At 34.4% G+C, this 14,305-nt stretch overlaps 2 protein-coding genes across 3 annotated transcripts; one reads left to right on the forward strand and one right to left on the reverse strand.

Moving 5' to 3' along the window:
- Nucleotides 1-1,375: 1,375 nt before the first annotated feature.
- LOC145560221 (pseudouridine kinase-like) lies at nt 1,376-6,853 on the reverse strand. Of its 2 annotated transcripts, none has more exons than XM_081621480.1 (8): nt 6,699-6,853; nt 5,485-5,587; nt 5,049-5,096; nt 4,517-4,614; nt 4,253-4,367; nt 3,439-3,521; nt 2,533-3,033; nt 1,376-1,834 (listed from the first exon to the last, which is right to left on the reverse strand). In XM_081621480.1, the coding sequence occupies exons 1-8, from the start codon at nt 6,801-6,803 to the stop codon at nt 1,745-1,747; spliced, it is 1,143 nt and encodes a 380-aa protein (XP_081477606.1). In that variant the 5' UTR covers nt 6,804-6,853; the 3' UTR covers nt 1,376-1,744. The 2 variants fall into 2 exon arrangements, with proteins under 2 accessions (XP_081477606.1, XP_081477605.1); XM_081621479.1 differs by having other exon boundaries at nt 2,475-3,033.
- A 442-nt stretch (nt 6,854-7,295) lies between these two features.
- On the forward strand, nt 7,296-12,495 carry LOC145560223 (thioredoxin M3, chloroplastic-like). The gene is made up of 3 exons (XM_081621481.1): nt 7,296-7,451; nt 10,049-10,290; nt 11,899-12,495. Exons 2-3 carry the CDS (start codon nt 10,068-10,070, stop codon nt 12,216-12,218), a joined length of 543 nt encoding a protein of 180 aa, XP_081477607.1. The 5' UTR covers nt 7,296-7,451; nt 10,049-10,067; the 3' UTR covers nt 12,219-12,495.
- The last annotated feature ends 1,810 nt before the right edge of the window (nt 12,496-14,305 follow it).

Here is a 14,305-nt window from a genome sequence, read left to right on the forward strand (position 1 = left end):
TTAACGCGTCGGGTAGAATTATAAATTTTAGTTATATCTTATTAAATAAGAAATTTATAATTTCCTTTTAAAATTAAGTAATTCAAATGCCACACAAGTAAAATTGGCGAATGAGATTTTAAAGTTTAAATAAATTAAATGTAAAATATTAACTTTTAAAATAGAAATTTAATCTAAACATATAATTATATAATGAATGAGAGGAAATTTACAAAATGTTTTAAAATAAAAATATTAAATCGCACATAAAATATAATAGCAAATTTTATCACAAAATTATTTTAAGAAAAATACAAACAAATTGTGCATGGCACGAGATTCATCTAGTTTTTAAACTATTAGACATTAATTATCAATTAAGTCTAAGGCTTCATTAATTATTGGGATCATATTTTATTGGAAAATTTAATTTTTAAGCAGGCGTATGAAAAGTAGCAAAAGTATATACAAAGTTACAAACGTATATACTTTGTAGCACCTTCGTTAAATATTACTTCCTCCGTTCTTTATTACTTGACCCGCTTTGACTTTTACACTATTCACCACCTCTCCTTTGACCGTCTTTTGTGAATAATATGTAAGGAGAAATATATTCATGTATGATATTTTTGGATTTGTCTAAATAAGTAATATCATAATATATAACTCTTATAATTTTTACTTACGGAAAGTTTAAGTTATTGATCGTTAAAATTTTGCATTGGCAAGCGTGATAAAAGAAACAGGTCAAGTAAAAAAAAAAACAGAGGAAGTAGTTGCAATTTTGGGTATTATTTATGAGATATAAAATAGAAAATTAAAATATTTCAAAGTTGCCAACGCATGTTTTTAACGATTAATATTTCTAATTATCAACATTGTAAAATTATAAAAAGTGGATATTAATGAAATATACATAGAAACGATTCAAACAAGATCCCACATGAATATGTTTTATCGTATGTATAAGCCACAAAATCAAGTCAAAGAAATGAAAACATGTTTTGGGAATAGTGTAAAAGTCAAACAGTATCAACTAAAAAGATGGAGAAAATATATTTTAAAATAAAATGGAATGAATCTAGGGGGAAAGACAAAGCTGGAATTTGCCGTGCATTTGCACCCAAAAAAAATACGAAGTAGAAAGAATACGGCGCAGTAATTTGCCGTGCGAGAATGTGGAATGATATATGCAACACTTTTTTAGTTTCGATATTCATTGGGCTTAAATTATGATTAGTTGTAGAAGAAAATTTGAAACCATCATATACAAAGTATACCAATATTTTTATATCAATATAGCATGACCTTAGAGAAGTCTTAAACTACCAAGCATTCTCAAATCTCAATGATGAATTGCATGACATGTGCCATACTATATTACAAGCCAAATATCTATCAAAAATAAAAGTGCAGTGATTAAATTGCAAGTTTTGTAAACCACATAAAAAAATTTCCCCGTTACCTTAAACAGTCACTGTAATTACAAGGTTAATCGAGAGGGGAAAGGAAGAAAAACAACAGTGTATCACATTCCCTTCGGACCTAAACAATAGGCCACATTTAAAGCCGTCCCAAAATAACATACCAATTATATTAGCCCAATGAAATTCGTATCAAAATCTCATGTACATTAACCCAGCCTTTCCCAGCACTAGCACCTACCTGCATGGAGGTTTTACCAAATCCAAGCCCTGATCTCACGCCAAAAAGGCTTAAGTGGCTTGCAATACCAAAATTTTCAATCTCAAATCTGTTGAATCCGTTAACCAACGGGTCGATCATCTCTGAGAGTTTCACAGCATAGATTCTTGGAACACGACTTTCGCAGCTTTGTATACTGCACCTGCATCATCTGCATTAGCAGAGATATACATCAACGTTTTTACGAAGGCACAATAATAATCCAGGCAACATAAAAGTTCTATGATTTTCCTCAAAACCTTCAAGATTAAAGTACATGAGAACTTGTGTTCAGTTAATTTGGTCATGTAAGACTATTCATCTGAAACTATGATCCTATGACTACTGATAAAAAGATAATACATTCCTCGTAAAATCAGAAAATTTTGGTCCACAGAAAAAGCCATTGTAATAAGTTACTAAGTTTCAGCTTCAATGTCGAGAACGAGCTTGAAAGACGAAATCAGAATGTAACCTAGTCATTAAAAACATTAATACCGAGAGCAAGCTTAATAAACAAAGGTCAAATATAACATGAGAACCCTAGCCATCTTACAAAGAGGAACTAGGGAAATGAAGAAAAAGTCTAAAACCAATGTTTCTAGGATCTAGGAGAAAAGTTGCAAAAAATATCTTTTTCTCTTTATATATCTGACTTCATGTTTGACAAATCTAAAATTGGTGAGTAAAAAAAGAAAGAAGTGTGAGAGGTACCCCCAGACTTCCTCTATATGTCACTTTACCAAAACAGAAAAATTGAGTTCAGGGTGGTGGGAGTTAGATAGGCAGGTTAGTTCGTCAGTGGCTTGTACCTGCAATTGCTGTTAAATTATAGATGTCCGGCACATTGGTTTTCACTTCAATGGCTACCTTAGCAGCAGCAACACCAACAGCTACACTCTGCATGACATCCAAACCTGCACATAATGATGCAAGCACCCCACCAACTAAACAATCTCCAGCACCACTTACTCTCCCAACTGTTGCAGGAAGTGCAGGAAAATGCATTGCAAATAGCCGAGAACCTCCTTTATAAGGCGTAGAGTATAAATATTGATGTGTAGAGCATCTACTGTTCACCATATCAAATATTTGTCTCTTTCCATTAAAAACTTTTGTGCTCTTCAAGCATTCTCTTAAACCTGAAGGCCCACTTCCAGAACATAGGAATGCACCATCAGGTCCAAGCGTCACTAGCACATACTTGATACCTTTTTGCAGCAAAACTATAATTGCAGGTTTCAGCTCCTTGAACAAGGACTCTACTGAAGTTTTGTTTTGATCCCTCTGGATAGGGCTAAATCGATTTTCATTAGACAAAGAATTTGCCATCGCAACTAGTTCATGCTCATTGGGAGAAGCAAAAGTAATCTGTAAAAAGGATAAAGCTGTTCAAGTCAAGGAACTAGAGCACAAACGTATGTAATTTGTAAGACAGCTAATTACCATGGGACCAAATTCTGGTTATAATCAAAGAATAAACTCAATTATTACAAAGATTGAAGAAGCAATGTAAGAAAAGACATTTCTTGGCAGAGGGTAGCATGACAGTGATTTATACTTCGCAATCCCTTTTAACTAGTGAGCACCTCTTGTTCCAGTAGTATATTGATTTAAGAAGCATCATTTCAAAGTTAGAGGACTTAGATCTAGAGTTTTGATGTCTACCACTTTTTTGATCCAGCAGTATATTTGTATCTGGTTTAAATCCAAATCATACAACGTCCCTATTCAATGTCAACTACCTGTATTAGAGCAAAGATATTATATACTCACATAGTTGGCAATCGCAGCAACTCTTTTTGATTTTGCAACTGAAACAGGCTCAAACCATACTGGAACATCAAAAGCAGCAGCCACTGAAATGTAGAGTTCACATAAGCTTGAGGAAAATAAGATGCTGAAACAACCATCGAGGATAAATCATGCTAAAGAAGGGTCTAGAGAGGTCATGAATCCAAAATTTAGAAAAGAAAAACGGAAAAGAATTAAAATTTTAAAAAAAAAAATCTCGACAAATGAAGAATAGAGAAACCCATGTAAACTTGGAAGCATCTCTACTATCTCAGCAAGTAACAAACACAAAGACAACATAAAATTAATCTGTAATTTGGATTTCTGATCAGAGGACAGCTTATCCTCTTTCTCAGTCCTCATTTTTCAGTTGATCATGTATCATATTTTCTTATCAAAAAAGTTATATAAAAAAGATAATTCCTCTCATATCCATCCCAATTCAAATGCCTAAAACCTATAGATGATTGTCAGTAACTAATAGCCTCAAGAAAAACATCAGAAATATAAATCAATTGTTACTCATAGAAGAAATGTGACCGCTTAAATAGACATCCTAAACCAAAGAGAAGGAAATTTAAGAAAACAGAGAAAATATGTGACACACTAAAATGCAAGTTGGCTGCAAAAAGTAAAATGAGAAAGAATATCTTCCTCAACAATACCAATGAATAGGCCAGGAAATGAAAAAATATGTTTAGTAACGACCAAGTCTTAGTTTGATATGCGTAACGAGGAAATACAAAATTTAGAAGCTCACTACCCTGAGAGATACAATGGAGATAGGTAGACTTACTTCTACAAGAAGCCTCCAGAGCGTCAGTGTTCAAATTAGCATCAACCATCATCAAGGGAGCAGAATGCACAATGGATTTGAATTGCTGGATCCACTGAGGAGTAACACATCTTTCCTGAATTTTATGCATTAAGATACTTTAGCCCTTAAGTTCCTTGATGTAGCGAAGTTCCAAATAGAAAATGGTTAAACATGTAACTTAGCAAAGCCATGGCAGAACTGGACATACACATATCAAGGTACAAATGATGAATACTCACTCACAATTGATTCCACACTGGCAACACCTGATGTCAAATCTCCATTAACGTCAAACATGTTGCATACAGAAGCAGTCGTAATGTCCGGGCCTCGTTGTATACCTATTCAATGTGATCATACATATTACAAGGGGCAAGGTATGATTTTCTTTCTATCCTTTATAGCATTAGTTGGAAACTTGGAATAAATTAAAAAAAAAAAAAAAAAAAAAAAAAAAATTCTATGGAGTAATATCTAACTTAGGTTTCCAAGGATGCTTCTAAGTAGGTGATGTTGATTAGTGGTTATGCCCAATGGCCTTGAGACAGGCAGGTAGTAAAACTATCCTAAGAGTGTTGAATACCAAAAGGCTTTGCAACTTTCTATCGTAATAAAAAATTCAAATGTATCGCAAGAATTACCCTCTACTTATTTGTTGCAAATGAGTATTTCAGCCAAAACCCTGCCCATGACAACAGCCTCATGAGACTATGAAAGGCACTAGTATCATCTATAATACTATAATAAGGTACATACATGATGCTTAGAATCTTACCTTCCGTCGGTAACCCTGCAGATCTCCATTGTTCCAACAACAAGTCTCCTGTTTAGCAAACAATATCATTTTTGGCATAATCTGACGTATAGATTCTATAAGAACTAGATTAATCTGTATGATAAATCATGTCCCTTTAACACACTTAAATTACAAGCTATAACCTAGCTTTTTGACAAGCAGAAGTGGAATTGGAACTAACTACTAAGTACTAAATTTTTGAGTTCTTTAAAGATAATTAGACAGCATATATGGTCAATTTATTGAGAGATTTGGTATTTGGTAGAGCCAAATTTTTGTAGAAACTTGGCCTTTATTGATAAAACAACACAACCAACTGCATTACTGCATACAGTCATTTAGCATATGCAAGAAATGCCATCAGGTTATAGCACAATTGAAATCAAGATGCAACATCATACAAATAGAAAAGCACCTGCCAGGTCACATCCAAGAGCACTGATCATGAACGATTCTGTTCCGAGCTTTAGCAGGCACTCGGCAATATTTCTTGCTACACCTCCAAGCATAAATTCAACCTGCAGAGAAATAAGAAATATGCTTTAGAACCTGCATTTCTTTCATGTCATTGATTTCAATTCAGCCCAAATTCAGAAAACACAAATAATTCCACTTACTAACAAGAAAGGTTTTTCAGTGCAGCAAGCCACATGATGCGGCAAGGGGTTACTTGTATTATAGGGTTACTTGTATTCTGGGGTTACTTGTATTATGAGGTTACTTGTATCGTGGGGTTACTTGTATGGGTTGCTTATAGGTGTTACTTGTATTCCGAGCAACTCCTACAAGTAACTCCAAACCAAAACCCCATACCAAACCAGTAACACTCTACAAGTAACCCATGACCAAAACCACTAACACCCTACAAGTAACCCATGACCAAAACCGGTAACACCCATACAAGTAACCCCATAATACAGGTAACACCTACAAGTAACTCTTGACAAAACCAGTTACACCCTACGAGTAACCCCTGACCAAAACCAGTAACACCCATACAAGTAACCCCAGAATACAAGTAACATCCCTGACAAAACCAGTACCACCCTACAAGTAACCCCTGGCAGCCGCATACAAAAATTTGTACAAGAAAAATAGTTGGCATTGAATTAGACTAGGATTGGACAACAGTTTTTCTTAATTTGTTATTCTACTAATCAAGGTGCTTGTTTCTTGATACTTCATATTAGACAGAATTAATTATCAACAAATATCTCAAATAAATAAATAAATAACAACAAATAATACAATCCAACCTTTGAAGTGATGTTCAGCTATTAAAATTCATACAATCGATTAGTTTTAAGAATCAGCAAACACATCAGCCTAAGCATGATTTATAGATTGTACAAACTAAACAAATAAATATCACCCAAATCATAAAAAACAAGGGATTTATCATCATTATACTTTATTACCCAATCAATCATCTCAACCCCACCAAATAAAAGCCTGAAAAACGTGGCAACTGAAGCAATTATCACAAATTTCTTACAAAAATAAAGTATAATCAGAAAAAAAAAAAAAAAAAATCCATATATTACATACTTCGGAAAATGAAAATTAAAAACCCAATTCCATAATTAGAGCTTAAAAAAAAATAAAAAAATAAAAATAAAAAAAGCAAACCTTGCCCGGAGTGGTGGTTTTTGCAATAGCAGGAATGGAAGCAGTAGCATGAATATCAAACACCATCCCTCCGATTATAACTGCCATTGTCTTTGATTTCTTCATCTCTTTCTCCCCTTTCTACTGTTCTTCTAACAATGGACTACTCTTTTACAAGTACAAGAGAAAATATAAGAAATACATTAATATCCCCATTTTATTGGATGAAATGACAAATTTAACCCTTTGAGATACTACTTTCGTTTTTTTAGTTGACACTTTTTTATTATCATGCTTATCAATGCATGTACTCAGCACTTAATATCCCTAATTATCAACATTATAAAATTAAGTAGATATTAAAGTGTATTGTATAAATAGTGTAAAAGTCAAACGACAAATGGTGTCACTAAAAAAACGAAGGCAGTATATGTCAAGTTTCTTTCCTATATGTCAAGTATCTCAATAAAAGAAACTTATAAATGTGTCAAAACCACAACCGACCCCGCCCTAGTCCAAAATCATTAAATCAACGAATATTCGGTTCAAATTTGAAATTTCGATTCGTGTGATTACAATGATTTAACTGACTTAAGTTTAGAAAAAGACCCTTACCTGACCTCACCGAACCGGCGAACCCACCTCTACTTGTACAGTTGTACTGGTATTTTCCTCATAACTGAGTTTATTTATTTATTTTTTTTTTTTTTTTTTTTTTGGCACAAATTATCAGTCACCAGCAATACCAAACTCCAGTTGTCTGCATCTTCAACGGTAAGTTTTTATTTTCTTCTATTAATTACGTATGATCCATGATTAATCGTTATTTTAGTGTGCTTTCATACCATTTTTCGTGATTAATTATGCATAATGTATATAGTGAACTCTAATTTCAAAATTTTGATGAAGTTTAGGGTTCTTGATTAAGAATTTGTGCATATTTCTTGATTAATAAGTTGTATTATTAGAATTTAGGTGAGTTGTTGGTTTTGATCTTGGAATTGTTCATATATAGCAGTAAATACAGGATTTTTCTTTTTTTTCCACGTTGATTTGGAAAAAAGAGTGGAAATTTTGAAGTGGTTGATTTCTTTAAACCCATTTTAAGATTTCTTGATCTTGGAAATTTGGATTACTGGTTAATTATTGAACTAGGAGGTTAGAGAAAATGGGTGATTGACAAAACTGAGATAGCTAATTTAGCTGATCAATTGCAGTTGATTATGTGTTGTTTGCCTTAAGATCCTTAAGATCTAAAAAAAATATCCTTAAGATCTAGTTGTATAGAAACGAGTCGTGAATTGCGCCTCTGTGTAGAATGTAGGGAATTTCTGAACAATTATTGGCATTAGTCTGAAGATTAGAATGAGTGTTTAGATTTTGAGGGTTTTTGAAAAATGTTGCCTGTTTAAGAGATCGAGTAGCAATTTTACTTAGATTTTGGTTCACGGCCCTGATTAGGAGCAATGTATTTGGAGTGAAATGATTGCCCATGATATACTTGAAAGTACTAGAATGAGTGTATGATCTGTTTCTTGCCTTTGTGGATCACCTCGGCAAGTTATGTTTGAGCACCATCTGGAAAGATAAATCTCATTTAGTTGCAACTTTTGATCTGTATTTAATAATACTAGCTGATAGCTCCAAGGGGTTTCTTGAGGTAAATATGATTCTACACGATCATTTGAAGCCATTTTCGCTTATTTCTGTAAAGGAGGAAGATACTTCTATGGGAGTTCATCTGGGTAGCAGGGAGAGCTGCATATATGGTTAATTAATGTGAAACATCTGGCTCAATGAGCTCATTCTAGGTGTGTATACTTATCAATGGTATTATTAGAGGGAATTATGACTTTTATGAGGAAGCTTTGAAGTTATGATTGCAAATCTTCTTGTCATTGGATGTATTTTCTAGCATTAGTGTACGAGGTTTTTGTTTGGATCCAGTGCTTTAAGTAATTTTTTCTAAAATACTTCAGGATATAATGTGGATTTAAAAGGCATTCATAAAGAACAATCTGAATCTAATGAGAAAAGTCAAGGGATATAGTTGCCGAACATAAATGGAAAAACAAAGGATGGTTAAGGACTCTTGAATACTTAAGATCACAAAGGATTTTGATTCACTGGAAGATCCTCAAAGGATGAAGATATGGTTTGAGTTTTTTTTTTTTTTTTGGTGCAAAGATGTGTAGATAACTTAATCCAAGGTGCCTTACACTTGAACTTGATAGTCAGTACATCTTCCATAGAGCCTTGAGAAGGTAATCATCTTTGAAATTAGGGGTGTGAGTGAATGGAACCCCGTTTCTGTGATGGGAGTTTGACGGAGATATTAAGTATTGGTTACTGGGATGGGAGTTTGGAACCAAATAAGTTGTATGAGTGTGGTTGATCCCAAGTGATACGGGCATCTCTAAGATCTTTCATCTTTTTTCTCACCCTCCACTTCTTTAAGTAGTTCCTTGAGCACTTTATAATTTATAAGCCTAGTGTTAAACTCCTGCATCATATTAGCGTCCCTCTTAGACCTTCCAGTTACAATGAAATAGAAGTATTGATACATATTAGCTGGACTGTAATATGAGTATATTCCTTTATACAGCACAAAATTTCGCTTGCTGACTATAATTTTGCAAGAGAAATTTTTTCTCTTTTTTTTAAAGGGAGGAGGAAGAAAGAAAGAGAGGGGGGGGGTATATTGAAGTGGGAACTAGTCATGAATTCTGAATAAAGGGGCGGGGAGCAGTAGCTTGTATGTCTGCATTGTTGAAGCTGTACTGGAATACCTCATATATTAGTGCAATAAAGATGTGGTGAATGGTCTATATATGTTTGAAACTAGGTTGGTTTTTGTGACTTGGGAGGGGTGTATATTGAAGTGGGATTTAGTCACGAATTTTGAATAAAAAGGGGGGGGGGGGGGGGGGTGGTGAGGAGCAGTAGCTTGTATGTCTCGTTGAAGCTGTACTGGAATACCTCATATATTAGTTCAATAAAGATGTGGTGAATGGTCTATATATGTTTGAAACTAGGTTGGTTTTTGTGACTTGGGAAAAGCCTAATTAAGTTTCCTAGACTAAAACTTGGATTTGAGTATTAGGCTGATGAGCTTCAGAAATACAAACACAATTTTGATGACTTAAAGCTCAGAACTATAGAAGAAAATTTGATTTTCAGGTTTAAAAGATTTCTTTGATTATTTGATGATATCTGTGTCACTTATCTTTACTGTGATCTTGTGTAACTTTTTTTGGTAAGTTTAAACTTGATGCCTCATAAGGTTTAATCTATGATTTGGGCTGTGTTGTTTTGTTTTTCAATATCATTGCAGACTTTAAACTGGAATTAAAATTAAGCGTGCTTTTCAGGTTTGATCATCTTTCCTAAATGGCATCAGCAGCCTCTATAGCCTTTATGTCATATTCAGATTGCTGCCATGGTATCCAGCTACAAAAAGGCAGATTTCCAATTGCATATGAAAGTCAGGGAGTGTCTCTACTGCCAGCCTTGTCTTTCCTGTCTCTACACCATCGAAATCACCAGCGAAATCACATAGGGCTTCTCAGAGCTACACGACGCCCTTCAGTAGTCTGTGCACGCCACCCCAAGAGTAAGTACTTACCCCACATATCTCTCATCTACAGCCATGTTTTCCTATATCATCCTTGTTTCAACTACAAGTTAAAGCTTTTAGCTACTCCCTGCGCCCCACTTAGATGCCTCAGTTGCCTTTTTATGGTTTTCCAAGATCAAAGTTAGCCATTCAATCAATCAATCAAAGCCTTAATCCCATAAGTGGGGTTGGCTACATGAACTAAAAATAATCAAAGTTAGCCATTGCTGTAATTTTATCTTTAAAAGTGTAATTTTCAGAGTTAATGCTATCGATACAACATACGCTGTATTTAGCTAATCTACAGTTAAAATTACCAAACTTGGACCAAAATTAGGCAGCTGATGAGGACTAAGGACGTTTACCTGATGGTTAGAATATTAGATTGGGCTTGGAGTACGTTAGTGGGCTTATCTGAGATAAGTGCAATAATGGCAACCGATGAGTTGTTGTTCATAAGGGACCTGCTGCAAAATAAAATCTGGTCACAGTATATTTATTTTTGTCACGCCCTTGATTCAAAGGAATTTAAGCTGTGAGCTATAAGGTCTTAGTATCGTCTGTGCTTCTGGCTATGCCAGGCTATGCCAGTGTTTGGAGTCTTTGGACCTTGGAAGAACCAGGAAACCTGCTGTAGTCTTATAACATGATATGCCTCTTAGGCAGGAGCCATGAGCAACAATTGTTTGTTCTTCTTGAGCAGTTCGCCTCTGGGCATGCAGGGCAATGTTATGTAGAACTTAGTGATGATTGATTGATTGATGCTTTGAAACTTCAATACAAAAGCAGAAAGTAGTATTGGAAATGGGAGCTGCAGGGGCTGGCAAAACTGACCTGACCCATTTCTGAAACTGGATGACTTGGTACTGGCATGACTCGAAATTGAGCTGACTTGAAATCAATTTAATTCCATACTAAGCTAGCTGTCCACAAACCCAAAAGTGACCTAGTTCGACATTTCAACCCCAAATTGAATGCTTGCTTAGCCATCTTGAATTGAGTTATTAGGTACCTGAATTAAACGACCCATTTTGAAGATAAAGCCTCAAGAAGATACTACTACCTTTGCACTCGAGTAAGTATGCTGAGTAATTAACTGAAAGTACATGCACAGATTAACATAAATGTTGCTTTTGGCACATAATTCCAACTAAAGACTAACTGGTTGTGCTATGTCAAGAAAGCCTCTTTGACTGACTTCAGCTCTTAGGGCTTGTTTGAGAGCTTCATTTCATGAGTTGATCTCTACTCCACTGTAAGTGGGCTAAGGTTTGTCAGCAAGTCTTAAGATTGGGAACATAGTAATATTGAAGTTGAACTTGATTTTAAAATTGACAGACGCAAATTGGTAAAATGATAGGCATCCAATGGACAATTTCATGGTTTGCCATGCTGAATATTTTCTTTGCACTTTTGCTTTCAATGGTTTAAATGTAACTTTGGAACTTCTTGTAAAGTTTTAATGTTTAAAGGATGTGGAGTTTGGCAATTTGCTTCATTGTATGCTGTGAAGCTCATCTGCTCATGCCAGACCCCAGACTGGTTGAAATTACACTGATGTGGTTGAAATTTCACTTTTTTTTCATTCGAATGTATGTGGTGCAGCTGCAACAGTAACACAGAAGTCATGGGACAAACTGGTTTTGAAAAATGAATCTCCAGTTCTTGTTGAGTTCTACGCAAGTTGGTGCGGGCCCTGTCAGATGGTTCACCGAGTTATTGATGAAATTGCTGTGGAATACAAGGGTAGACTCGATTGCTTTGTACTCAACACGGACAATGATTTGGAAATCGCAGAAGAACATGATATTAAAGCCGTTCCAGTGGTTCTTCTGTTCAAAAATGGAATGAAACAAGATAGTGTCATCGGCACCATGCCAAAGGAATTCTACGTGGCTGCCATTGAGAAAATGTTGGCTTCTTAAACTTCTGAAGAAAATGTGAATATCCTTTTAGTATGTTCATGAAATTATAGGCATTTACTTGTATACAATAGGTGCACTGTATTTTGTATACAACACGCATAAAATCGTATAAAAGTCGACTTCGTAAAAGGGGTGATTTTTATATGATTTAGAGTGGCGAGTGACCAAGATTGTTGTATATTGTACACCTATTGTATACAATACTTACATGTTCATGTGAGTGGCAATGTGGGATTAAAGTTATCTATTTGTTCATGACCCATCGGGTCAATTCCTTCATACTGTGAATATTACTCCAGTCTTGGTAGACTCAATATTTTTTTTTTTTTATTTTTTTTTTTTATTTTTTTTAATGGAAGTAGACTGTAATCATTGTATTAATTTGTTCCTTCATATATTGATTTTTTTTTTTTTCTGTGAAAAATAAGTTGTAAATCACCCTCCCCACAATTACTTGCGATGAGAGTGAAGGATAGGTCAAGTGGTTAAATCTTCCCTTCCAGTTCCAAGGGATTATGGGATCGATTTTTACCCTCACCCTTGTAGCTCTCTAAACACCAAAAAAAACAATAGACCAAACCGTTGGAGTTTAACTATGACATGGCGCCACATCATTTGCCTAGTCACGATGACACGTGGCGGGCTCATGACTTCCCATTGAGTTTTAGTATATAGATATCTGAAAGACTAAAATGAAGAAGCTTAATACCTAAGGTAGTTATTAATATCTAAAAGCCTAAAAGTAATTTAATACGCAAAGGTAGAAATCATTTGTTAAGCAATCAACATTACATGCTCTTTTGCCATTAAATAAAATTTCTTTTTGTCCTAGCTAGGTCACAAAAACACCAATTTTATGCTTTAATTTTTGTTTAATTTAAAATGTACATTTTTAATGGAATTAAAGTTCTAAAAACATGAGTGTATTATGAATAATATAATGATATGAAAGCTACCTTTCCATTATTATAACTTCCAATAATCTTGATGCTAATTAGCCATTGAATAACATTAAAAAAAAATTAAAAATTAGCCATTGAATAATCTTCTGAATCTCTGCCATCCTGGCAACATACTGGATTACTACGTAGATATAAGAATTATGCGTTGAATCTTATCTAATTGAATATTCAATATAAATATATTTGTGTTTTGTCCATCTTTTTCCAACAAGACCTTTATGATAATAGAACGGCCAATTCTTGACGTCAAGTAGCCGTTTTGGTAGATCAAGATTTTTTTACTATTCAGAAATTTGTAGAAAATAAAGTATTACTCCGTAAGATATAATGTGGATCACTAATTAATTTGATTTAAAATGACATTGTTTCACAAGGCACACATTAACACACGCTAATAAGAGTAATAACATAGCGACGTGATGGGCATGGGCTATAGTCATCATTTTATTGTCCTCTTTTAAGATAATTAAGTCGAGCTAATATAAACAACACGTTTTATGTACAGTTGGCCACAGCAAGTGGTCGCTTGTAAAACAACAAAGTAACCCTTATAACATTGACTATGTAGCTCTTGTAACAATGACCGAATAACCCCTAAACACACAATCGAGAAACTCTTGTAATATTGACAAAGTAACCCATATAACACTAATGAAATAATAAACCCTTATGCTGGCTGGCCACTGGCCATCCAGCCACATATAAGAATTTGTGTAAAAACAAACCACTTATTTTTCAAAAAAAAAAACCACTAAAACTTTGAATAGGTATTTATAGGTATCAAAATATCACTCAAAATTTAGATACTTTGGCTATACAGCTCGTTTTGTGTGTGGCCAGCCACACCGTGTGACCACTTATAAAAGAACAAAGTAACCCATATGAAACTGATAAAGTAACCCTTGTAATAGTAACTGAGTAACCCCTATAACACTAACCGAGTAATTCTACAACACTGACGAAGTAACCCCTTTAACACTGACCAAGTAACCCCTATTATACTAACGAAGTAACCGGTGCCACACAGTGTGGCCAGGCACATATAAGACTTTGTGTTAGCCATAAGGTGTTTGAAATTTATTTTTACTCGAATAAAAAAAATGACATCCCCATGATTTTATTTTT

The sequence above is a fragment of the Chenopodium album genome, chromosome 9 (genome assembly GCF_948465745.1).
Source record: "Chenopodium album chromosome 9, dcCheAlbu1.1, whole genome shotgun sequence".
NCBI lineage: Eukaryota > Viridiplantae > Streptophyta > Magnoliopsida > Caryophyllales > Amaranthaceae > Chenopodium > Chenopodium album.